Below are 27,414 nucleotides of genomic sequence, written 5' to 3' on the forward strand. Positions count from 1 at the left end.
GCGTTTCCGGAGCTGGGAATGACTGACTCCACTGGGGCAGGACAATCCAAGACGCTTCCCAGAAAGCGAGACAGAAAACAACGAAGCGCTCTGAGACAGCCCCGCGCAGCTGGGCTCAAAATGGGAGCGCTCAGCCGAGCCTGCGCAGCGCGCCTGCGCTGTGCGTGCGCGCGCGCGCGCGCCCCGTCGTTCCCCGGGGCCGCGCGCCTCGGCGCTCGGGAAAGCTCGCGGTCGCCCCGAGGCGCGCGCTGGCGGTCCTCGCTCCCACCGTTTACCTGAGGGACCCGTGGCGGTCCCTGGCCGGCGCTGTAGCCCCCTTGGAGCCGGGTCCAACGGTGTGAGGTGAGCACGAAGGCGTGCGGTCTCCCGGCCGGGTTAGCGGGCAGAGGGCGCGGGGAGTGTGGGGATCGTGGAGGTGCCGCGGCTGCCGGCTCCTCTGCCTCACCCTGTGCTGAGGAGCCACCAGCAGCCCCGGCACCTCCTCCTCAGGGATCGTTATTCTCGTCGCGGCCAAAACAAAAGCTTTCGGCGCCGGGCTGTGGCGGGGGTGTCGGAGGGGCTTCCCGGGATCGACAGCGGGCAGAGGGGGTGCGGAGGAGCTGAACTGGGGGCTGAGGTGGGCAGATGCCCGGGGAGATGATTAACCCTCTGTGTCCTCAGCTCGCGCTGGGCAACCTGTGCGAGTGTGGATCGCGGCTCCCTCTCCCCCACCCCCGCCCCAACCCTTCTCCGGGGAACGTGCCCCGCGTCCTCCGCTGGAACCCGCTGCCTCGGTCGGCGCCGCGGGGGCGTGTGGCGCTCCCCGCCAGCCGGGAGCGTGGGTGGAGGACGCGGCTGCCAGCCGGGGAGGACAATGCACCGGGCGCCCCCGGGCCCTTGGGGCCGGCCCGAGCCCCACGTTAGAATTTCCACCTGCCGGGACGTCGTTTTAGCATTTGGCAGACTTCTTACTTCCAAAGCCTGAAAGTTGTCCCCTCTATCCCATCAGTTTGCAAAGTCGGCTGTGCCTCGCAAACGCTCCCCGAGCTGCCCCCTTTTATGCTGTGTTTGCCATGGGTGTTGCTGGGTAATTAGTAGACGGCCTCTGAAATAAAGGAGCTGTTACAATGTTTCAAGACGTTTCAAAATCTTTCTGGAGGCTTTTTAAATCTCACGAGTCCTGGAGTTAGGTGCCTCCTCTGTTAGAGAAAGAGAGCTTTTTTTTTTTCCCTTTCCTTTTTCTTCCCCCCCCCCCCCCGCCCAGAACAAAGGCGCATGCCATTAATTTAGGCATAGGAGTGGACTCGAAGTTGAAAAATATCTACCCTATAAAAGAGGTCCAGTGTTTTGGCCAGGATAAACGAAACATTGCATTTTGGTTGCCTTCTGAATTTAAGGCAGATTGCAGCAGCAGAGCAGACCGGCAGCTCAATAAATGACTGCTGCATACAAGTATTCAAACAAAATCTTATTTTATAAAAGTAGTGCTGATAGACCTATACTGTTCGTTTATGCGAAATGGGTTGCTTTGCAAAGCCAAGGAAACAAAGAGCTGCTCACATTGGGGATGCTACCTCCCGCCGTAGCCTTCTATTAGCCTTTATGGTGTGCTGATGGTCTAAGGAATAGGTTACTACTTAGTTCTCTTATTCAGAAGCAATGACTCCTCAAGATAATGCTTTCCACCCGTCCTTTTACGCAAATCAATTCTATCTTTTTCCTCCACGGGGAAAAAAAAAACAACCATTTACTTGAACTACCAAAACACAGCATAAAGGTCAAAAGATTCAGAGTTAGGGAAAGTAGTGTAAAGGTGTTAAAAGCTTCATTGGGTGGGCTCTGAAGGATAGAGCTGAAGATAACATATAATTAAGATGCTGCCCTTCTCTGACCATGTTACCTTTTATTTAGTGAATAACATGCCTCCTCTACCCACCAAATGCTTTGCAACTATCTGCAAAAGTAATAAAGCCTACCATCCTACCTTCTCTTTCCTTCTACTTTTTCCTCATTCAGTACTAATATTCCTAAATTTATTAGTGTCCCATTAACAGAAGGAGAAGAAAGGACTATAAACTCTTTAGTTTGTTTCCTCATCTTAACTACTATCTTCACTTAAGCTTTATTTTGTGCTTTGAACATTTAGGTGGATTTTTCTTGGGGATTCCATGATGTTTGAAGTAGGAAGGGTTGAGGGGAATTTAATAGTAAAGTGCACATTCTTTCTTTGTATAGTACAATGTGAAAGCTTTATCATTGGGTAAGGAGATAGGAGTTTTTAACTCACAATAAGTCCTCTGTTTCTCACTTGACAGGAGAAAATATCTCTACCCAACTTAAATTTCGTATGTGTTAGTAAAACTGTAAGATTTTATACTCACAACTTATTCTGAGCATATTAGTTTGTTGATGTTAGACTGGTATTGATTTTATTTTCTTTAGGAGAGAGGTGGTAGGAAACAACTCCTACCGCATCTTTCTTTGCTTTCTTTCACAGAAGAGAGTGATGTTGGCATCAATATTTTTTTTTAATCCCTAAAACTATAGAATTATAGCTGCTTAAAGCTGCAACTGCCCACAATAAAAGTAATAATGCAAACAAAAAGAATGGTTTGGAAAATACGTACTGGAGAAATTATTTAGTATAGATTTGGGAAAAGATGTGCTACAGGGTTTGGGGAGAGAAAGGAAAGCTTTTCCAATAGTAGCATTTCCATAAATGTTTGAAAAGTAACAAGTCTTTACTGGCTAAGAAGGAGTTTTAACTGTGTCAAAAATAACGTCTTTTAACTTTCCAATTCATTATGCTGAGAAGTATTGACAGTTTTGTTGGATCCAAGGAGTGCATTGCAAATGAAGTTTGAGATGAATATAAGTAAGCTAGTGGGCTTTAAAAAAAAAACACCCAAATACTGGTCCCCAAATTTTATCTTACTGAAATAATTTTATAGTCAAAACTTCCAAACCTTACAACCTTGCTAGGGGAAAAAAATCAGGGGCTTGATATTAGAGAAATTTCTGATGAACAGATTTTAATTGGAAAGGGAAGCTGGGTTGGAATTTCAGCCTGATTGTTTTAAGTCTAGAATCTGGCCATCTTTTAAACCAGCGTTGGTTTCAGATTAGTTTTAAAAGGTCTCCTTTCTTTAGTCTTAACAGTAATTTATAATTTGTAAAATGGACTGGATTTTGACTCCACCATTCATTTTAATTATGAACCTAGATGTGTTTGTTTTTCCTGTTTTATTTTTTTGAACTCTATCACTCAGCACATTGGAAGATTAAGCTGTTTGTTGTAATCAGTAGATAACAAGATGGACTTTAAAAATTAGAGAGAAGGTAAGAAAGATCAGAAAACAGGTATTCTGAGATTTATAGGAATCAAAGTCCTATGAATTAAATATGAAGCTATATAAACTTTCTTTTAGCAACGAAGAGGCAATATTTTCAGTGAATTTATTTTTTAAATAATAAGATGTGGAAAACAAAAGGCCAAAGACCACATGAGTTTTAGGAAAAGGAATGTAATACTTAGTGAGTATGCTCTGAGTGTATATTTTGTCTCTCTAACAAGACAATAATTTCCTTAAGAGAAGAAACTCTGTTAGTGGTATAGTCTTTGCTAATTCTTACCATGTATTCTTAGAAAACTCGTCCAAAAGAAGACAAAGAATATCCCACCTGTTTCCACTATAGAGCCACTGTATGTGAGATGGTATTTCTGAATTGGAAATGCAAAATGTTGTCTACATTTATAGGGTGTCAAGAAAATTAAATGTAAACTAAGAATGATGAAAAGGGTCACTTTCTGTACAGAAAGTGTGAATTGGAGTAAAATCGCTGAACATAATCTTTTGTTTCAGGAGCCACTTGACAAGCCCTCAGGACCCACTTTTGTCATTGTTTCTTCTGGGATTCAGCCTGATTTCCTCTTCACAGTTGCCACCTCCTGCTTTTCCCCTGAGTTGATTGGTCTGTCTTTGCAACCAGCTTGGGAAGAAAACCTTCCAAGATTGAATCCCCTTCCCTTTTATTGCTGTCCTTCAGGACAGATACTCATTTTATTTTAAGGGCTTTTACTTTTTATCATCAAAACAAAACTGGCAATTGGGGAATATCAGATTCCTGATGTTATACGTTCATACAAATTAGAATGTAGGTTTAAATGTATGTAGTTCTTTTTGTTTTTTGATGGAATAATAATCAAGGAACTTAATCTGAAATCAGTTTTCCAAATATCTTATATTGCTCTATGGAGAAGTGAATGTGCCTGTTTTCCCACAGGTATGGCACAAATAACTGTTGTCATATCTCACTTTTTGCTGGCCCCTGTTCATTTCAGTTATGTTAAAGGGACCTAGCAGGTCCCTTTATTCAGTTGAAATTCTACAGATTCCTGTAGTAAAAAGCATAATATCAATAACAATGCCAAAACAACTGTTAATCTTTATTTAACGAGTTACTATATTTTGGTTGGATCTCTTTGGGTCCAGAATCTTCTCTGTGTCCTGCATGTCTTATAGCTTCAACTTACAGCTTTTCCATGGATGCCCCGACCTTTGAAAAAATAACTTTTGCTGCTTACACTCAACATGATCTTGATTAGAAGCAGATATTTCATTATGTTATTGAAAAGTGATTTGGAGTATATATCAAAAAAAATTTTTTTATATGTGTATACCACTTGATTCAGCTGATAAGTGACTGGATTTTTTTCAGTATTGAAAATCACTTGACTCATACTAAATAAATCGTCACTTTTTTACTTTCTTACTACCTACAGTAGGGTAGTAGTGTGTCCCTTGGCTTGTTGCTTAGTTATCAGCCAATAAATCAGTGATTCAACCAGTGTTTATTCTTGTCAGCTAGTTAGCACACATTTATACATTTAGCAGAGTTAATTTATTCCATACACAAAATAATGTACCATAGGTTCTTTTATAAAATCTCATAGCATTTATATTTTTAAATAATTGAAAGTTCTATGTACAGTTTGACAAAAAATGGGATATATGCTGTTTTGTAAATTAGTTTTCATTTTTTTACTTATTGTGTTGTTACTGTCTTACTGTGTCAATAAATACAGACCTTGCTCATCATTTTTAGTGACTATATTCTCTTCCAGTATGTGATTGTATCAGAGTTTAATCCCTTATTGGTAGACTTATGTTGTTTCTAGTTTTTTATTTTATAAACAGTTTTTCACTAGCATTTTGGTAATGCATCATGTGTACTTGTGTATTTACTTAGAATAAATTATAGAATAGATTTGCTGGATTAAATTGTGCACGTTTTAAAGACTTTTGATGTAAGGAGCCATTTTTTAAAAATACCAACTAGTTTACATTCCCACCAATAAATACCGTGTTTCCCTGAAAATAAGACCGGATCTTATATTAATTTTTGCTCCAAAAGATGCATTATGGCTTATGTTCAGGAGATGTCATCCTGAAAAATTATGCTAGGGCTTATTTTCCGGTTAGGTTTTATTTTTGGGGAAACACAAGAGTATTTGAAAGTGGTGGAATGTTGACAATGTTCGTTTCCCTGCACCCTCTCCTGTACTGTGTTCTATCATTGTTATTTTGCCTGTCTGACTGGCAAATATGTTCTTTTATATTTGCATTTTTTTTTTGTTATTAGTCAAATTGAATATCTTTTTATGTGTTGGCTATTTGTATTCCTTTTGTAAATTTATGTCCCTTTCCCATCTTTCTATTAAAGTGTTATTCTTTATCTGCTTTTAATTTTTTAAATTCATTTCATGTATTTTGCTAAGCATATAATTATATTTAAATACACCTATACTCTTTCGTTCTATTTCAGGATAGCATTTCTCAAAACATGACTTATGGACCATTTGTAACAGTACTTGAGATAATTGTTAGAATGCATGTCATTCTACAGAGATTCAGATTTCTTAGATCTGTAGGGGGGAATCCATGAATCTGCTGCACACTAAAATTAGAGAACCTGTGATTTGGAGGACATATACATTCTTTAAGATTTTTGCTGTATTTTTTTGTCTCACTGCATTCAATGTTTTCCTATTTATTTTAATAATGATAAACTACAATTTTGATATATTAAGATTATTGTCCTAACCCAGCCAAACGTGATAGATTTTACAAAACTGTTTTGATATATGGGATCTATGGTAATATGAATGTTGTAGGGCATAGAGGAAGCTTAGAAGATGTTGGGAAGCTTCACTTGCAAATGAGGGAAAAGGAATAATTGAGAGGAAATCAGGTAAAATAGATGGAGTAGGCCGAAGTGTGAGCGTGTCTCATCTAGTTTAAAGACCCAGTGAGATATTGTTCAGTTTCTTCTCCAAGTTTTAGGTGGTAGTCTTCTTTGAACCATAAATTTGAAATCCATCACTGTTTGAAAAAATAGATTTGTCCAATGAAATATTTGAAATTACTATTATATACATATTTCATAGGGAACAATGTTCCCTTTAATTTTTTTGGTTGTAAGCCGATGAACATGCTGCATAAGCAGCAAACTACAAAGACTGAACTTAAATGGATGTTTTAATGCTGTAACCAAATAAAGCTTTTAGTAGGTATTTGACACATTTTTAATGATATACATAATTGTTACTGTGTTGCATGGTAATTTTGCTTAAATATAAATGACTTTTTTTAATATCAGTTTCCTATAGCCGGACCTTCATCTTTCTGGGGCCAGCTTGGAGGAGGAAAAAAATATGGAAGGCCAAGAAGCTTTTGCAAAGATTTTTGGTTTAGAGATTTTGCTATAGAGAGATTAGGTATTTGCACAGGGGTTGCTCATAACTTTTAGTGTTTCTAATTCTAGAGGCCACATTCTTTCCTTTTACCTTCCACTACTTTAAAACCATCTACTAGAAGGAAAAATTGGGAAGATGGCCATTGCTTTCCTTTCTCCAAATAGTTTTTTCTGCTTGGTAAGTAAAGTTTGGGATGCAGAGGTCCCAATTATTGTCACTGCACAAAGGACAGCTTCTTGCCATACTTTTAGCCAAACCAGTTACAGGTCTTAAGGTCTAGTATTTGAGTTGTCTTATTAACCTGTCTCTGAGAATTTCTGAACCTGAACTTCTCATGTTTTCTCAAACTAGGCTCTCTACAACAAACACAGAAATATCCAATGCATAGGAAACAAAATGAAATAAAAGCAAATTGACATCATCACTAAACCAAATGAAAGCATACCTTAGAATATGCTTTTTTCCTACCAGGCTTGCCTTCCACTCCACCGAAACCCTCCCAGACCCAAAGGAGATACATATTTTTGCCCCTAGAAAAGTAGGGACGAGTAAAAGATTCTAAAGCTTAGTGGAAACTATAACAGGGAATCATTCCTATTCCTGCTGTGACTTTCTAGGGATGATTTCTGTTCTCTGGAGCCTGGCTGTATGTAATGAAACATTTGTTGATCAAATATTTCTGCATCTATCTTTGATGCTGTTTTACCATTCATTTATAGACTACTTTTACGTACGTTATCTCATACTTCACTCATATATCATCCTTGTTAGAGAAGTGATATTTTCAGGAAGAAATATTCTGAGTTCAGAGAATTAAGTGATATGTTTCCATTCACACAGCTACTTAGAGGTTTGAATCCATATCTTTTTGATTTATTTATATTTTATCTCTTCTGCAGATACTTTCTGCCAAATCAATTAATGTGAAATGCACTATTAATGATTAAAACACATATAATTTTAAATTTAATAGCTTAGATTATAAATATGGCAGCTATTTAAAATTCAGGACAACAGCATAAAAAATTTTCAAAATAAATCAATTATATCTTATGATAAATGAAAAATTGCTGTCATAGACAAACCATATGTTACATAAACTGAGGGAAGAAAATTTGCCTTTAAATGCTGTTTAAGGATTGCTGTAGTGTATCTATAGCATAAATGATAAGGTAGAAAATCTAGACTATGTCTTTGTGAAATACCTCTGTATTTTTATCTATTCGGTTACTATGATATCTTTCATCAAAGTTTTCTCTGTTTCCTCTTTCTTGTAGTTCATTGTTAATGTATAACATACAACTGATTTTTGTATATTGATTTTATATCCTGCAACATTACTGAGTTCATCAAAGATTTCATATCAAGTCCACAATATTTTGAGAGGAAATGACTAATTTCTTCCGTTTTTTAAAAAAATGCTTTTCAGATATTTCAATCAAAGGAAGAAAATAGCTCTTCTCCTAAGATGGAATCTATTGTTTGGGAATGTGGCTGATCAACTTGATATGTTGGCCAAATGTGCCCTATGTAATAAAATGAAAAGAAGAGACAAGATGATGTCATTTTCCCCGTATTGTGAAACCAAAAACAACTGTCTTTTGTGAGACCAAGCTAACCAAACCTCTGACGGTGCAAAGAGTATTTAACTGTTTGAAGAACTTACAGTAAGATATAGAAGAAGTACTTCTTCAAGCTGAGACCTGCAGGTGTATAAAGATCTAAAATATTGAGTAGGCCGGATCACCCGAATCTCATTCAGATCAAGGAAGGATGGCTATGAGTTGGATCGTCTTCTGTCTTTGGCCCTTGACTATGTTTGTGGGGCATATAGGTGGGCACAGTTTGTTCTCTTGTGAACCTATTACCTTGAGGATGTGCCAAGATTTGCCTTATAATACTACCTTCATGCCTAATCTTCTGAATCATTATGACCAACAGACAGCAGCTTTAGCAATGGAGGTAAGACTTGATCTATTCTTTGACATATCTTAGAAAATGATTCTTACATTGCCATTTACTAATCTGATGAATATGTCTGATAAACTACAGGGAAAGAATGCGTTATTTTTTAACTATATTTTGTACATTAAAAAGATATGTTTAGGTTCAAAATAGATTGAGGAATTCATGTTGGGGGATGTTACTTTTTTAAGACATCGTACTTTTTACAAAGAAATTTGAATGTGGAACATGGGAGATAATAGGCATTCAGAAGTTTAAAATTGTCCAAGTTATGATATGATTACATCTTTTCTCTTATTTGGCTGATAATAAAACTAGATAAAGAGCAGAATATAATAATATTAATAATTCAGTCATTAAGTATTGAAGGTAACATGATTTTGAAAAATGAGTTCTTTTGTTCAGCCTTTAGGCTGGTGATTTATATTTGAATTTTCTTAAATACTTACAATGATTTACTGGTCTTGCTATGTTTATATCAGTCTTATTATTTTTTTAAGAACAGTAACTCCCAAGGAATGAAAAAGTTTTTGTTGTGTGAATTATATGTTCTTGACCACTCAGGATTTTATGAAAATTAGTTGCTTTACTTGAATTTTTCTGATGGTAACTTTTTAGGCACTTTTTAATGATTTTACTTCAGAAACTATGAAAAATTAATGGTATAGTTAATAATGGGTTTAAGTAAGTATGTGTGTATTTCTTTATTGGTTTTAGAATTGTGGACAAGGATATGTTTACCAGATAAGAACTAGGAAGCAGTAAAGGGTGATGATAAGAAGCATAGGCTTTAAATTTGGACAGACCTGGCTTTGAATTCTAGATCCATCACTTTGTAGCTATATTACTTTGGGTAACTTATGTGGATTTTTCTTACCATAGTTTCTTAGTTTGCAAAATGGTGTTAATAATCATACAAACTTTTGTAAGGTACAAAATGAAAACACGTATACAAAGTATTTGGCACATAGTAAGTACTCTAAAAGTGATAGCTTTTACTATTTACCCGTATTCTCATATTAATGTGGATATATAATACACATAATTTACAGAGAATGTTTTGTACTTTATTCTTTAATCCATTGTTACAGTGCTTTCAGCAAATTGAAGCCTGTTTTGGAATTCTTCATTTTATTGTTACAACTCAAAAAGGTTCATTACTTCCAAGCAGACTAACATAAATCTATCTGGGAAAATTTGTAGAAAGATTATTATTTATAGATTTTGAAATGTGGAGAGCATCTTGTATATTCTAAATATTTGAAAATGTTAGAGAGGCTGAATAAAACATTTCCTGCTCTTCTTCTGACTGGTAAAGAGAGATTTGGTATAGATTGTCAGATTAGGATATATGAAAATGGGTATTGGTTTAATATAGTAATTTGGTTCCAATCATGGTAGTCCCTGCTGTGTATTAAAGCCATCAGTTTTCAAACAAAAAAAAAATTGAAGTAGGAATACTCTTGTTTCTAGTATCATTATAAGTCAGTAAGGCTCCATTGGAAAGCAAATAGGGTGGTTAAGAAGCAAGTCACAAAGATATTTGTACTGATTTGGGTTTATCTGTTGGTTGTGCCATGTAGTAACTTTAAGACTTTGGACTTACGTCACTTAACATCCCTGAGCCTTGGTTTCTTCATTTGTGAACAAAAGTCATAATAACGAAAATATCTTGAAGAGCTGTAGAGATTATATGAGAGATTTATAAAGTAGCTAGTACAATTCATGGCACACAAATAGGTGATCCACAAGTGTTCATTCTATTCCAAATTCTATTTCTAAATGATCTAGAGAGAAAGTACTAGAAAGATGATGTATGTGTTCCAAATGTACTTGCATTCCTAGTTGCAGGCTCATGGACATTGATAATGATGGTATGGTAAGCTATCTCTAGCTTCTCAAATAAACCCATGTAGTCTAGATATTTTATTGGCGATGAGGTTGCCTCATTTTGAATTTCACACATCCTGGGAAGAGACTGTAAGTGGGTAATACTTTCTAGGAGAAGTCTGTAGTGATTCAAAGTAATTAATGTTGAGAATAGTTGCTTGTAGCATGGTTGTCATATCAGGACAGTGACGCTACACTGACAGAAGCATCTGATAGTTGGAGAGTGTGAACTTTCTGTATTAGCAAAAGACATGGATACTCAGCAAGCAGTCAACACAACATACTTCCAGATGGAAGTAAGGATTCTTGGGTCCTCGACTTATATCTGCTGATGACACCCTCCATCCAGGAACTTTGGATACCTGTCTGCCAGCTTTTACCAGGAGCAAGTTGGAGCAGGTAATCCAAGCACATTCTTGAGTGTTCACTGTGGTACTTGATGAATTGAAAGACCATTTCCTAGGTGTAGCATCTTTTAGCGGGTGCAGTCTTCAAGCCTGCCTAGGGTTCATTCCTGTACTGATGTTCAGCGAGTCAGAATGAGTGCAACGGAATAGATTAAGGCAGTGAACTAGGGATGCACAGCTGAGAGAAAGTGTAGATTCTGGGTTATCTCAAATTTGGTTATTCAAGATCAACAAGGTGGATGTTCTTTCATTGTATATAGAGGATTCCTAGTCTGTATGGTCATCGAAATTGGGACATGTTTAAATAATAGGATAAGTGTCAATGTATTTGGAAAAGACGATCCTTGCTAGTTATGTTTATTTCTCTACCTTCCAAAACATGCACATCTGTACACAAACACACACACTAAACTTATAAGTTCTTAACTTGATGTCTTACTTTTCCTCCTGAGTATCAGTGGCTTTTGATAGGGGAAAAAAAAAATCTCATTCCTGAATTTTGAGCTGTCCAAATTGTCAGTAACTATCCTACCAACCCACACATATGTTATTCGTGACTTTAGGGGTAATAAAAGAGATCTGAGCAGCCTTTTCTCCCATACTGACTAAATTGAATAGGAAAGGGAACAGTTTAGTGGAAAAAGCACTAGAGTGAGGTGGGAAGACTTGTTCTCTACTACTACTATTAGGTTGGTGTAAAAGTAATTGTGGTTTAAAAGGTTAAAAATAATTGCAAAAACCACAATTACTTTTGCACCAAACTAATAGTTTTGTGACTTCTTTGTGTTGATTTGCTCTAGGAAGTGAATTTTTTCTTGTCCATTTTACAACGTTATTGTTAAGATCAAATGATTTAAGTGATGTGTATGTTAAAGAACTTTAAAAAGTTAAAGTGCTGTGTGAATGCAGATCATTCTTTGTCGCCTGTCACACTTTAAATTTCAGTTAGGTTGTGGAACAAGTGATCTTTAATTTGTTTGGGAGATTGCTTGTCTACTCTTATTTTTTTAGAAACTAAACCTCTATAGGATAACTAGAAGAAAAACTCTTGGGATGGTTTGAGTTTACCTCCATTTCTTGTTTTCTTTTGTCATTCTCATTAGAGATTTTCTATAGCACGAGAAGCTGGCAGCTTCTAATGGGAACGCAGAGCCTGAACGTCCTTGATATTCTTTGTGGTTCATTAAGAACAAAGCATGTTTGAACCAGTCTCCCAGTTATCCAAACTCAAATTTTAGCTTTGTTTTTCCCTCTAACTTTTTGTTGTGGGAAATTTCAGTTATATAGAAACAATGATAGAATAGTATGATGAATGCCATAGACCCATCATCCAGCTTCAAAAATTATCAGCTCATTTATGAAACAAGAACTCAACTGGGTTACTTTGAAGCAAATAGTAAATACCATAATTTCATCCATAAATATTTCCGTATATATCTCTATAAAGTAAGGACTCTGAAAATATATGAACACCATACCTTTATCACTTTATTCAATATCATCAAATATCCAATTAATGTTCAAATTACTTTGAATGCTTCACCTTTTTTTTTAAGTTAGCTTTTCAAATCAGGGTTCATACATTGCATTCAATTGATACTTCTCTTAGAGTTTCTTTTAATTTATTGTTTCTCTTTCCCTTTCCCCACTCTTTTTTTCTTGTACTATGTTTGCCCTGTAGAGTTTCCCATAGTCTTTAGTTTGCTGATTGCATCCCTGTGATATTACTTACATTACATCTGTCTCCTTTTTGATATCTTTCTTTTTTTTTGGAAAGACTACTTCATAAGGCACATAATATCTGGTTGTCACTCTGTAATTTTAACGTCATTGATGGTCATTTCCTACGATCAATAATTTTATTAGGGGTTTGCAAAATGATGATATTTTAATCTATCATCTTCATTTCTCAGCTGGAATACTTTATAAACAGAAACTTCCTCTCTTTGACAGTTGGACTACTGAGTTACTTTTATGTACAGTTTATATGAGAAAGAGGAAAAATACTTGATTATACTCTTTTGTTCATTGGTTTTTAGGATAATGAGTTGATTCCCAAGCAAACTCCAAAGGTGACCAATGAGATCTTTTTTATTTTTTAAATATCATTATAAATTCATGGAGTTTTAAACATACTTGATGTGCTTTTAGTCCATTGCATTTATTATTCTTATTGGGGCCCAACCTGTTCCGTCTTTGACTGTGGGAACCTCTTCAAGGTAGCTCCTGAGTAGTTTTGAAACTACCCTAGTAGTTTCTAATAGGGTCCTTGCTTTCTGGTATGATCCAAGCTCATTTTATAAAATTCTGCCTCAAATCTTTGTTAATAAACAAACTTTAAGTAAATTTGATAATGTAATTGGCTTTATTAAACAATTTATGAATGGGGCAGCATGTTTTCTAGCAGGCAGAGAGGTACTCCCAGGGATTATACAAGGTGGAAGGCTTTTATAGTAAGGAGAGCAGGGCAAGAAAGTTATCAGCAAGGAAAAATGAAAATTCATTGGAAAAAAGGAAGAGTTTAGGTGATGGCTTCTCATTGGCTGAGCTGCATTGTTTCCATTGGCAGGGCTAATTGGTGGGCAAGAAGAAAACCTTCCTCTAGTAGTAAATAGTATAGCATGTATTTTCTGGGAATGCAGGATACTTATTTTCTGGTTGGTTGGGGTCTGAAACTGAATCAACTGACCCTGTAGTTGATGGCTTCCTGTTTGGAGTAATTAACAATGAGTGGTAGGGAGTGAGAGCGCCCTCTAACAGGCCTTCCCAAGTCCAGTTTTAATTGAGGTTTCTTCATTAATTTTCATACCTTGAATCATCAGTTTTTCTAGGGAGCACTGGTTCCTTTTAGTTGGAAATGGTGTTTAGAGACCACTATCTGGGTGCTAAGCCTGTTGACCCTAGGTTAATCATTTTTATGCCTTTTCATGGACAGAGCTTGGAAATATTTTTTTTTCTTTAATGAAAGTACATCCTAAGTTTATACTGATACTTTCAATTCAAATGATATTGCAGTTTTTATTTAAATTTTATTTTTGTTTCTTTTATACTGAAGCTTTATTATACACATACATTATATATATATTTTCAGAATAATTGCAATATTACTACTAACAATATGATTACTGAAAGCACTTTAAGATTTCTTCGTACCTCATTTTGTCCTTAAGGAGGTATTTCACCAAGGATATACAATCAAATACTGTGTTTTAAAGTTACTTAAATACTTTCTCTGTGTGGTTAAACTTAATACACAGATTCATATATTTCATTTTGATTTTGAGGAATGAAAACTTTTTTGGTTTAAGTTTATTTTATAATTATGTTTTAAAACTTTATGTATAGAATAAGGTACATTCAGAGAAGTCTAGTTTCTGGCCCTTTCACTTCTACCTTGTTCTTTTCTTCCCCCCCAAAGGTAGTCATTTAAAAATGATTTTTGTTTATATTTTCATTAGAAAATTGAAAATGTAATTTATATAAAATGTTTATATAATATCCGTCCATATCTATGTATTGTTTAACCTTTCTTTGATACAGTATCAAACTGCTTGTTTTCACTATCTTTTTTCACTTCCATAGTAGTATTATTGATATTCCTCAAAAACGTATTTTATAACTGTGACAAAATATACATAACATGAAATTTACCATTCCAACCATTTTTAAGTGTACAGTTTAGTGGCATTAAGTACATTCACCTTTATGTAATCATCACCACTACCCTTCTCCAGCACTTTTTTGTACCCATAACTGTCTATTCTCCCCTCCCACAAGTCCCTGGCAATTACCATTCTACTTTCTCTCTGACTTTGACTACTCTAGATACCTCATATAAGTGGAATACAATATTTGTCCTTTTGTGACTGGCTTATTTCACTTAACATAATGTCTTCAAGGTTAATTCATTGTCAGAATTTTCTTCCTTTTTGAGAATAATACTCTGTTGTGAGTATATATATATATATATATAAACATATATATGTATTTAAATTTTAAAAATTGATTTTCTTATGTGACAAATCACTTTAAAGGAATATCTTTAAAAAATTGTTTTAAATTAACATGTATATATGTTAATGTACATATGTAATGTATATACTGGGGGTACCAAAAAATGCTTAAGAAATATTATCTATGCTCAAGAGATATTATCTATGCTCAGGCAGTAGTTCGCCGTAATCAGAAGTGTCTGGATGCTGATGGTAACCACTTTGAGCACCTCTTGTAATTGCAGAAGTCAAATGTGACTTGTATTCATTCTTTGTTATCGGTGTATATTGAGAATTACAATTAATACAGTTTTTTTCCTTTCTTAAAATGTGTATACATGTTTTTGGCACCCTCTGTGTATGTATATACACCACATTCATCCATTCATCTGTCAGGACACTTGGGTTGCTTCCATCTTTCGGCTATTGTGAATAATCCTGCTGTGAACATGGGTATGCAAATATCTGTTCCAGTCTCTGTTTTCAATTTTTTGGGCATATACTGAGAAGTGGAATTGCTAGATCAGATGATAGTTCTGTTTAATTTTCTAGGGAACCACCATACATACATATTGTGTTCCATAGTAGCTACTGCATTTTACGTACCCATCAGCAGTGCACAAAGGTTCCAGTTTCTCCACATTCTCACCAACACTTGTTAATTTCTGGGTTTTGTTTGTTTGGTTGGTTTTTTTTGATAATAGTTATCCTAATGGGTGTGAGGTTGTCCTCATATTTTAAATTCAGTTCCTACTGAAGTGTTGTTTGCTGTCTTTAGCTATTGAAAGTAGAACTTGTCCTTATGCATCTTTGTATGCCTGTCACCTAACACAGTGCTTCACACATAGTGACTTCTAAATATATGTTTGAATGAACTAATGAACTTTATAAGCTGAATTCTGTTAAGAGGTGGGAGTATTTATGAGTACGGTCATGTTGCTGTACCTAAGCCCTTACTCTCTTGGGGTTTTAAATAGGCAGCTTGGTGGGGATGGCAATGGTAATCCCTACCCCATGGATACCACATACCTGTGAACACTGGTAACACCTGTGAACACTAGTGTTTTACTTTGCCTCCCAACCCCCTTTTTTTGGTCATTACTTGATGCTTACAACAGATGTGTTTGCACTTACAAGTGGTGTAGTTAAGCAAAAGAATAAAACAACTCAATTTTCCCATCTCTAGACCTTTCATGTTTTTTTCTGCTTTGGTACTCTCTTCTCCATCTTTGCCTGTCAAAATTCTAACGATTGTACTTGATGCAATAATAAGTAGAAAAAAAGGAGTAGATAACAGAACATTATGTATGGTATCATTCTGCTTTGGTTGAAGAAAAACTATGCATGTTCACATAGTGTAAGCGATCTGGAAGGTTTTTCCACAAGGCCAACACTGGTTGTTTCTGAATTAGTACAATTTATTTGTGTTTTCTATGTTCTTCATTTAATGTTCATATTTTCTGATTTTTTTCTGTAAGAAACTCATGCTTTTAAAATAATAAAATTGGTACAGAAGCTTTATTTAAAATAATCCCAACTATCCTTTTTTGTCTAGCTCCCAGCAGTGCCTGACAGTTAGTATTTATTAAATACATTTTGATCGAATGACCAAAGCTTAAGGAACAACTTGGTAAATGCCATAAGGGCATAAAGTACTAACAGGATTCAAAAGATAAGATTATATTTGGAAGACATCAGTTACAGATGATATTTGAATGGACCTTGAAAGACAGTTTTGTTTTTTTTTTTTTTAAGAGAATAGTATGACATGCCCTTATGTACCTAGAATTATTAACATTTGTGGATAGTCTTTTTAGGAAATAAAATTTCTTTGATTATATTTATTCTTGGAATTCATGGTTTAAAATTTTAGAATACATGCATTATCCAGCAGATTTACTTCTCTTATTATCTTTTGTTTCGGTTAATATTAATAAGCAAACATTCTAGTGAAGTGATTTGAGAAGCCTATTGTGTGACAGGGAAACCAGCCAGAAATTAAGAAGCTTCTAAATTTAAAAATGTACACACAAGTAGTGGAGAATTAATTGCATTTATTTATTTCTGACTTTAGCAGAAAAAATAGCAGCTTCAAAAATTTTTAATTGATCTTCTTGTGTGACAAATCACTTTAAAGGAATACCTTTAAAAAACTTGTTTTAAATTAACTTATTAAGTGTGGTGGACTTTGGTTTGTAAAGTTTTATCTTTTGAGAAAGACCATAATTTATACTGTTCATGATATTTGAAATATTAAGTGTACTTCCTAAAGGAAAGTCAAATTTTATGGGCTGCTCTGGGACTCCCCTTTGACTTAAGATAGCTATACTCCTGTGATAATGGCTTATTTCTGTAAACCAACTCACTGAAAGACTGTTGGAAAGTATTTAATATGCTATCACGAGACATTTAAAATAATAAGATTTGTAAAAGAAAAGGAAAACTATGGGATTAAAGGTGTTTACAAACCTATAATCTTTTTTTGCATAGTGATTCTTAAAGTTTTAGACCTTTTCTCATTAGGAATTTTGTTATAAAAAAGGAGTTTTAAAAAAGTATTACTTTTAATCACTTAAAATTATTCTAAAGAGTTGTTTTTGAATTTCTTACTCTACTTTGGATCTGAAATTGAATGAATACCATTTTTGAATTTTCAAGGCCATTCCACATTTGGTTTCACATTTAGTGAATTTAGTCATAATATTCCCAACCCAGTAGGATACAGTTTCTATGGTTACCAGACCCTTTGTAGAGTGACAAAGATTGGAATTCTGATTCTCATGAGTCAAATTTTGGCCTTTGACTCTGTCCCTTTTGCACACCCCTTGCTAAGCTTGGGCTGTTGCTATGCTTGAAGGCTTGTCAGCTAGCAGGTTCCTATGGTAACAGGAATGGTAATTTGAAAGAAGAAAGAAAATGGGAACACAAAGGCTTGGTTGATTTGAATTTGAACAAAGAATGGAGGGTTCCATGTTGTGCACCTTTGTTGCAGAAATCAGAAATTTAATTTTAGAAAGTTACTTTTCAGTTTGTAAACTTCCTATATGTGGTCTTAATTTAGTGAACAGAAGTGTTACTGTTTAAGGAAGTACTCAGTAAGAATCTTTTAAAATTTAATCAGCTGAAATTCCTTTTTGTATTTCACAGTGCTTTAATAGTATTCCTTGTTTTATATATTCTCAATTTTACTGTATTCATGCTACCTCGTTTAATGTTGATTTTGCTGAGGTTAAAAATTGTTAGGGTTGAAATCAGTTTGCTTATTTGAAAAATATTTTTGTTTTATGTAACAGCTTTATTGAGATATAATTTGTATACAATAAACTGCACCCATTTAAAGTGATCAATTTGATGAGTTTTGACAGATGTGTATACCCAGGAAAACATCATCACAATCACGATACAGAGCGTTTATTTCTATCACCTACAAACTTCCTTGTGGTCCTTTGTAGTCTACTCCCTGTTCCGAGCAACCACTGACTCTTCTGCGTTCTGTCACTATGGACTACTTTCATTTCTTAGAGTTTTATATAAATGTAAGTTTTATATAAATACAGTATCTACTTTTTTATGTCTGGTTTCTCTCACCCAGCAAAATGATTCTGAGATTCATCCATGTTTTGTTTTGCTTTTTAAAAACATCATTCCCATTGACTTTCTCCCTCTGGCATTGGAGACCAAGTTCCTCATGCCCATCAAATAGGCCTTCTACAGCTCTATTAATTTGCAACTCGTCCCTAATCCCCTTTTAAGCTCTCATTTACTGGATTCTGTTTGCTAGCTATTTTATATATTATTTATGTGATATTAAGACCATTTTACAGAGGAGAAAACTGAAGTTTAGAGAGGTTATGTAGAACAAATTGGTTAAGCTGAAAGGCTTTGGATAAGAATGCCAAGCTTTGACCCTATTAGGTCTTTGTAGCTGTATGATCTTGGGCAAATTACTTGCTACGCCTCATTTTCTTCACATGTATTATAAAAAGGAAATGATAATAATAGTACCTACTTTATGGGATTGCTGAGAGGGTTAATGAGAATGTGTGTAAAGCATTTAGAACACTGGCCTATAGTGTCAGTAAATGCTGGCTGAGACACAGTACAAGGTACTTAGAGCGAGTAAGTGGCAGAAGCATAAACTTGTCGCTTTACGCCCAGTGCAAGCAGCACAAAGTAGTCACTCAAATCAATTTTATAATTCATGATGGGGCTCACAGATGGAGGTTTTACTAACATAGAACATAACAATATTGCGTTAGTTGGTATTTTATGTATTGCTGAGTACCAAGCAAGTTTGAGACTTGCTTAAGACATACATATGCACATATCATATGATGTATGTGCATATATCAGCAGGTGAGTATGAAAAATTTTTAATTTTAAAATAATTATAGACTCACGTCAAGTTGCAAAAATAGTACAGAAGCTTCTGTGCACTCTACCTAGTTTCCCCCCAATCACAATTTTATATAACTATTTTACAGTATCAAAACCTGGAAATTAACAGTGGTACGTACAGTCTACAGACCTTATCATAGCTCTCCAGTTTTTACATGTACTCATTTTTATGCGTGTGTATACACATATGTTCATGTGTATGTAGCTGTTGCAGCTTTATCACATGTATAAATTAATGTAGCTACCACTACAGTTAAGATACAAAACTGTTTGTTTTATCCCCAATGAAGAACTCCTCTGTGCTTCCTTTCTCCCTCTTTCCTTTCCTAATCCCAAACAACCACTCATTTGTTCTCTATTTCTATAATTTTGTCATTTCCAGATATTATATAAATGGAATCATTCAGTAAGTAATCTTTTGAGATAGGCTTTTTTTCATTTAGCATAATACCCTTCGAGATCCATCCAAGTTATTACAGGTATCAAGAGTCATTGTTTTTAATTGCTGAGTACTATTCCATTTTAAAGATGCACCACAATTTGTTTAATCAATCACCCATTGAAGGACATTGGGTTGTATTCCAGCTCTTTGCTATTACAAATAAAGCTGCTATGAACATTCTTGTACAGGTTTCTGTGCAGACATAAGTTTTCATTTTGTGGGGATAAAGGCCCAGGAGTGTGATTGCTGGATTGTATGATAAGCATATGTTTGGATTTTTAAGAAACTGCTGAACTATTTTCCATAGTGGTTGTGCCATTTTACATTTCTACCAGCAGTGTATGAGAGATCTACTTTTTCTGCATTCTTACCACCATTTGGTATTTTCACTAATTTTTTATTTCAGCTTTTCTAGTATGATATAGTCATATCTTATGTGGTTTTAATTTGCATTTCCCTCATGGCTAATTATATTGAACATTTTTTCATGTTCTTATTTGCCATTAATATATCCTTTCTGTGCACAACTTTTGTTATTTTCCAATTGAATTTTTTTTTGACTTTTGAACTTTGAGAGTTTTCTTAAATATATTCTAGATACAAATCCTTTGTTGGATATGTGGTTTGCAAATAGTTTATCCTAGTCTGTAGCTTATCTTCTCATCCTCTTAACAGGACTTTTGTTTTTCCCCCCAAGAGAACAGAAGTTTTAAATTTCAATGAGGTCCAATTTACCAAAATATTTTTTCTTTTATGGATTGTGCTTTTTGTGTCATTTTTGAGAACTCTACAGCCTACGGTCTGGAAGATTTTATTTTTTCTTTCTCTTTTAAAGTTTTATAGTTTCATGTCTTACATTTAAATCCATGATCAATTTTGAGTTAATTTGTATAAGGTATGGTGTATTTTTTTGCCTATGAATATCCACGAGCTTCAGCACTGTTTGTTGAAAAGACTGTCTGTCCTTCCATCTTTGAATTGCTTTTGCTCTCGTCAAAAATCAGTTGGCTTGTGTGGATTTATCTGGGTTCTCCATTCTGTTCTGTTGATCTTTGTGTCTATCTCTCTACCAAATACCACAGTGTCTTGATTACTGTTAGCTTCATAGTAAATTTTAAAATTGGATATGCATGATTCTTTCCACTTTCTTTTTCAGAATTGTTTCAGCTATTCTACTTTTCTTTTTTTCATATACATTTTAGAATAAACTTGTCTTTACTGAAAATCATGTTGGGTTTTGATAGAAATTTCATTAAATCTAGAGATTGTTTGGGAGACGTTTGACATTTAAAAATAAAATTGATTGGGGTAACGTTACGTTGGTTCATAACATTATGTAAATTTCAGGCATACAGCTTTGTAATACGACAGGTACATACTCTGTTGTGTTCCATTGACATCTTTTCATGTTGGATCTCCAACCCATGAAACAGTGTTATGGATTGAATTGAATCCTCCTAAAATTTATGTGTTGAAATCCTAAACCCAGTACTTCAGAATATGACCTTATCGGAAGTAGGGTCATTCTAAATGTACTTAGTTAGGAGGAGGTCGTACTGGAGTAGGGAGGAGCCCCCCATCCAATGTCACTAGTGTCTTTTTAAAAGGAAAATTTGGACACAGACACACATAGAGGGAAGATGATGTGAAGAGACACAGGGAGAATGCTATGTGAAGATTGGATTTGTGTTGCCACAAGCCAGGGAGCTACTAGGATCTGGGAAAGAGGCCAGGAACAGATTTTTTCCTTGCACCTTCAGAGGGAGCATGGCTCTGCTGACACCTTGATCTCAGACTTCTAGCTTCTAGAAATGTGAGACAATGCATTTCTGTTGTTTGAGCCACTCAGTTTGTGTGGTACTTTGTTATGTCAGGCCTGGCAAACTAATGCAAGTGTATACCTGTCCATCATCAGCATTTTATACAAGTCCTATACATATTTTGTTGGATTTATATCGTGTTTCTTTGTTTTCTGGTGAATGTAAATGTATTGTTTTAGTTCTCATGTGTTCATTATGTATAGAAACAATTTTTTGTTTTTGTTATATCCTGCAACCTTGCTGAACTCACTAGTTTTAAGTGTTTTTTGGTAGGTTCCTTGGGATGTTCCATGTGGACAGTAGTATCATCTGCAAATAAGGACAGTTTTCTTTTTCCCATCTCTACACCTTTTATTTCCTTTTCTTACTTTATTATGCTGGTAAGACTTAGTACATGTTGAATGAGATTGGTGAGAACAGGTGTCTGTCCCTTGTTTCCAGTCTTAGAGTTAAGAATCCAGTGTTTTCACCATTAAGTATAATGTTAACTGTAGGGCTTTTGTAGATGTACTTTATCAAGTTGAGGAAGTTACCCTCTATTTCTAGTTTGCTGAAAACTTAAAATTATGAATGCTGTTTCTCCTTCGTTTGGTATGATCATTTGAGTTTTCTTTTTAGCTTGTCAATTTAGTAGATTACATTGATTGATTTTTGAATATTGAGTCAGCCTTGATTTCCTGGAACAAACCCTACTAGGTTATGGTATATAATGCTTTTAATATATTTTTGGATTTGGTTTGCTACTATTTTGTTAAGGATTTTGCATTTATATTCATGAGGGATATTGGATTATAGTTTTCTCCTCTTGTGCTATCTTTGTTTGGCCTTAATAGTAATCCTTGCTTCATAGAATTATGTAATTGGGATTAGTTCTCTTCTATTTTCTGGAAGAGATTGTGTGGAATTGGTATTAATTCTTTTTTAAATGTTGGTTAGATTTTAATGAAACAATCTGGCTTGGACATTTCTTTTTCAGGAGGTTTTAAACTACACATTCAATTTCTTTAATAGTTATAGGACTATTCAGATTATCAGTTTTATCTTGGATGACCTAGTTTTGGTAGTTTGTAGCTTTTGAGGAATTGGTCTACTTCATCTAAATTTTCTAGCACATAGAGTTGTTTGTAATGTTCGCTTTTTAATGTCTGCGGAGACTTTCATTCTTGATATTGGTAATTTGAGTTTCACTTTTTATCAGTCTTGTTAGAAACTTATCAATTTTATCTCATTTTCAAAAAACCAGGTCTTAGTTTGACTGATTTTTTTTTCTTTGTTGCTTTTCTGTTTTCAATTTTATTGATTTCTCCTCTTATTTTCTTCCCATTTGCTTACCTTCCATTTATTTTGCTCCTTTTGGCTATTATGAATAATGCTGCTCTGCTGTGAGCATTCCTATACAAGTTTTTGCTTGAACATTATTTTTAAATCTTTTGGGTAGGTACCTAGGAGTGGAATAGCTGGATCATATGGTAATTCTGTTTAACTTCTTGAGGAATCGCCAAACTGTTTTCTGTAGTGGTTTCTCATTTTACATTCCCATCAACAGTGTGAGTATAAGGGGTCGATTTCTCCACATCCTTATCGACACTTGCTATTTTTTGTTTTTTAGATTATACCTATCCTGGTGGGTGTGTTGTGATGATATCTCATTGTGGTTTTGAGTTTCATTTCCCTAATGATTAATAGCATTGAGCATCTTTTTTTGTGCTTATTTGTCATTGCATAACTTCTTTGGAGGAATGTCCAAGTTTTTTGCCCATTTAAAACCATGGGTCATTTGTCTTTTTGTTGAGTTACAGGAGTTCATTATGTATTCTGGATATTAGACGCTTATCAGATGACTGATTTACAAATATTTTCTTCCATTTTGAGGGTTGTCCACTCTCCTGATAGTGTCCTTTAATATAAAACAAAAGCTTTTAATTTTGAATTTGATGAAGTTCAGTTTATCTATTTTTTTATTTTGTGCTTGTGCTTTTGGTGTCATGTCTAAGAAATCATTGCCAAATCCAAAGTCATGAAGATTTACCCCTATGTTTTCTTCTGCAAGTTTCATAGATTTGGCTATTATATTTAGGCCTTTGATGCTTCTTGAGTTAATTTTTGTATATGGTATAAGACAATGGTCTACCTTTCTTCTCTTGCCTGTGAATTTTGTCTTCAGCCTCGCAAGATCAAAGCTCTGATGGTTTTTAGGTTTTCTAGCATCAGCCCAGGCAAAACTTGATTCTCAGCCTCTGGCCTTATCTTCTGCCCCGACTTAACAAATGCCTCCTGGGAAATCTGGCTGCACTAATCAGGCCACCTCACCATGCTTCCCTGCTTTCTGGATTCTTGGTTTCTCTAGTTCTTTTCCTTCAATATTTCTCTTAATAGCTTTAAGAAGATATTTTAAAACTTTTTTCTATATTTTAAAGTTATTCTTGATGGAAACATTGATTTAACACAAACTACTCCTTCATACTTGGAAGAGATAGTATATATAGTTTATTGTCACAAATAAACTATATGTTTCTTATGCATTGGTTATCAGTTATCACATCCATTATACAGTGTGTTTTTTTTTTAATGAAAATTTATTGGGGTGACAAGTGTTAGTCAAGTTACATAGGTTTCAGGTGTACAATTCTGTAATACATCATCTATATATCACATTGTGTGTTTACCACCCAGAGTCAGCTCTCCTTCCATCACCATATATCTCATCCCCTTTACCCTCATCTACCACCCCATCCCTCCCACCCTGTGGTAACCACTAAACTATTGTTATAGTTAACTTCTTTGACATAAGTTTCTTTAAGTGATTCCTGGTTTTCTGATTGTATCGTGTATAGGAGATCTCTGGAAAATATATATCAGTATAGAAATAAATTGATTCTTACTCAATAGAAAGGCCTGGTGGTGAGAATATTTGTTATCAATTCAAAACCAACAGTGAGCCTGAAACTATTATATAAACAGTGGGAAAATATTTGATGGTCAAAAGCCAAGATGCTCATTTCTTGGGATATTTGATCTCTTCCTGTGGTTATAATGATGATTCTACTACGGTTTTATGTTGGAGCCACTATTTTTTCTTTTTGTTTATTTAATTATCAGCTACAGTATTAGCTCTGTTTATTCAATGTGATTTCAGAGTTTAAAGAACTTTGTTTTTAAAATTCTTAATGTAAAAAGAACAAGAAAATATGAGAAAAGGTGAGAGATTTCTTCCCTACTTCCCATCTTCAAAATAACTGCTACTATAACTACTTCTCTCCCTCCCCTTCCCTTTCCTTTCACTTCTTGTCCTCTCTCTCCTGTTTATGCATGTTAATTGAAGAAAATGTAGAAATTGAAATACATAAAAGGAAGAAAATTTAAATCTCTTGTAATCCCATCACCAAGCAGTAATCACTCTTTTAAGCATTTGGCATATATCTTTTGTAGTTTTTTTTTCCTTTGTAAAATGGATCGTATTGTTATTACTGGTTCTCAGCCCTGTCTCTTCATTATCACCTATAACAATTAAAATATACATATAGAGTCTGGGATACACCTCAGACTTAACCAAATCAGAATCTCCAGGGGAAGAGCTAAAAGGGTTTTGTTTAAAAAAAAAACAAAAACTCTCAGAAAGTTTTTAAAACGGAAAAAAAAATGAACATTGCATTATTGTATATAAAAAAACTTTAATTTCTGTACAACTCTTTCTCTAATGATTCAATTTTAACTTTTTCTAGCCATTCCACCCTATGGTGAATCTGGATTGTTCTCGGGATTTCCGGCCATTTCTTTGTGCACTCTATGCTCCTATTTGTATGGAATATGGACGTGTCACACTTCCCTGTCGTAGGCTGTGTCAGCGGGCTTACAGCGAGTGTTCAAAGCTCATGGAAATGTTTGGTGTTCCTTGGCCCGAAGATATGGAATGCAGTAGGTGCGAAAATCATATATTTTCATGGATCATTTACTCGTATTGAAGTATATTTAAAAATTACTTGTCTTCTAGTTCATCGATTTTTAAAAACTTTTTCAAATACATATATTAGTCTTTAGTTTGAACAGCAGTTTCATGGCCTCTGAATTATTCATTTCCTTAGGAATTTGGAAGCACTAAGTAAGAAAGGTAGAAAAAGAAAAATGCTTCTACAAATAAATTTTTTTTAAATTAAATTAAAAACATAAGACATTCAGTTGATTTTTCTCCCTCAAAATTTTTTTCTTGTTATAAAAGTAATGCCATATATGAAAAGTAGAACATACAGAGAAGAAAATAAATATTCATTTGTTGTCTTAAATATTTTTAATGATGATTAATGGATTTCATGATTTAATATCTTTATGATTTAAATGTGTTAATGACTAAAGTAGTTCTGTCAGTTCTGTTTTTCTGTCATGTGTTAATATACCAGACCCACAAAATGCCAGATCCTTTGCCAATCATTTCTAATATATAGAATGTAAGCATTTCCTAAAGATTTTTACTAGACAGTTTTATAGATTTGTATCAGAGAACATTGCTATTAATAGTAATAATGTATACAGTAGTAATACTGTATTTCTTATTTAATAACATTTTGCCTTTTTGTATTCTGAAATATTTCAAGGGTAAAGAATAATAAGATGAATATGTATGTATCTATATTATCTAGTTTTGTCCAATCTTAACATTTTGCAGTATTTGCTTCAGATTAAAAAAATCTATATAGATAGAGTTGAAGGTTCCTTCCTTGGTACCTGTCTTAATTTCATTTCCTTTGTCCCCAGAAATGAGTTAATCATTATGCTGAGTTTGTTGTTAATCATTCCTGTGTTTGCTTTTATACTCTTATACTACATATCCATAAATAACATTACTTTTTTTTATATGCACTTATATTTATATCTGTAGGTCTGATTGATTCCCTTTAATTGCTATATAATGCCAGTTGTATTAATATCATAGTTATTTAGCCATCTCCAAGTGATTGCCCTTTGGGTTATTTCCAGGTTTTTGCTATTATAAACAATGCTGCACTGAACATTCTTTTCTCCTTCATGTTTAAAAGTAATTTTATCTTCTGACAGTAGCCATTGAAGGTAAGTAATAAACAAATGTTGTTACTCATTTGAAAGATGGAAAAATTTAAGAAATAAAACATATTAGTTTCTTAGGGTCAGGTCACTAACATTTTGCTTTCTAATATTTGTCTATTCTGTTTCCCACTTATTTAACCACTTCTATTATCTAGCCCCATCTAACCATTTATCCACTCTTTTCTCAAACACCTGATAGTGTGTATAGGCCCTCTTTTAGAAGTCTAAAGTTCCTGGTGTTTTTAACAGTTACGAATTACCTGGGCTAGAACCCTATTTTATGTTTCTTGTATCTAACTCCTGTTGTCTAGTGGTCTTTTCGTCTTAATTGTTTATATACAAGTATAGAAATCTCATTATGATCTTTATTTCTTTATTTGTTTTGATAGGATTAAATCTATTTTATGTCCTCACTATTGCCTGGGATTGCCTAAATCTGAAATCTGAAATTTTGGCAAGCTGGTCTTTCATAACAACTTTTTATTCTTCCACATGTCTTATATCCTCGTTCTTCAACTTCATGAACACCCCAACTCCCAGATTTTTGGTGTTCCCCCCCAATAGAGTCCTTTCTGATCTCATTTATTTCCTTACTTAGCTTAAGTTTTGTGGTCTATCACTTGAAATAACACTTTTGCTAGCAGTTTCAGTTCATTCCTTCCACTGTGCTTGTTCAAATCTCCAACTGGATTGATTCAACTAATTT

The 27,414-nt window shown here is 34.6% G+C and overlaps 1 protein-coding gene across 2 annotated transcripts in view; it reads left to right on the forward strand.

Annotated features, from left to right (window-relative positions):
* The first annotated feature begins 200 nt into the window (after positions 1-200).
* The window catches only part of FZD3 (frizzled class receptor 3), a 65,474-nt gene continuing 38,260 nt past the window's right edge, over positions 201-27,414 (forward strand). Inside the window, exons 1-3 of one of the 2 annotated variants that reach the window (XM_033134801.1) lie at positions 201-342; positions 8,166-8,698; positions 25,373-25,569. In XM_033134801.1, coding sequence (XP_032990692.1) covers positions 8,510-8,698; positions 25,373-25,569 — 386 coding nt within the window. In that variant the 5' untranslated portion in view covers positions 201-342; positions 8,166-8,509. Of the gene's footprint in view, positions 343-8,165; positions 8,699-25,372; positions 25,570-27,414 lie in introns of those variants that run through there. The other variant, XM_033134802.1, reaches the window with a different exon arrangement.

This window comes from Rhinolophus ferrumequinum, chromosome 18 (assembly GCF_004115265.2).
Source record: "Rhinolophus ferrumequinum isolate MPI-CBG mRhiFer1 chromosome 18, mRhiFer1_v1.p, whole genome shotgun sequence".
NCBI classification, from domain to species: domain Eukaryota; kingdom Metazoa; phylum Chordata; class Mammalia; order Chiroptera; family Rhinolophidae; genus Rhinolophus; species Rhinolophus ferrumequinum.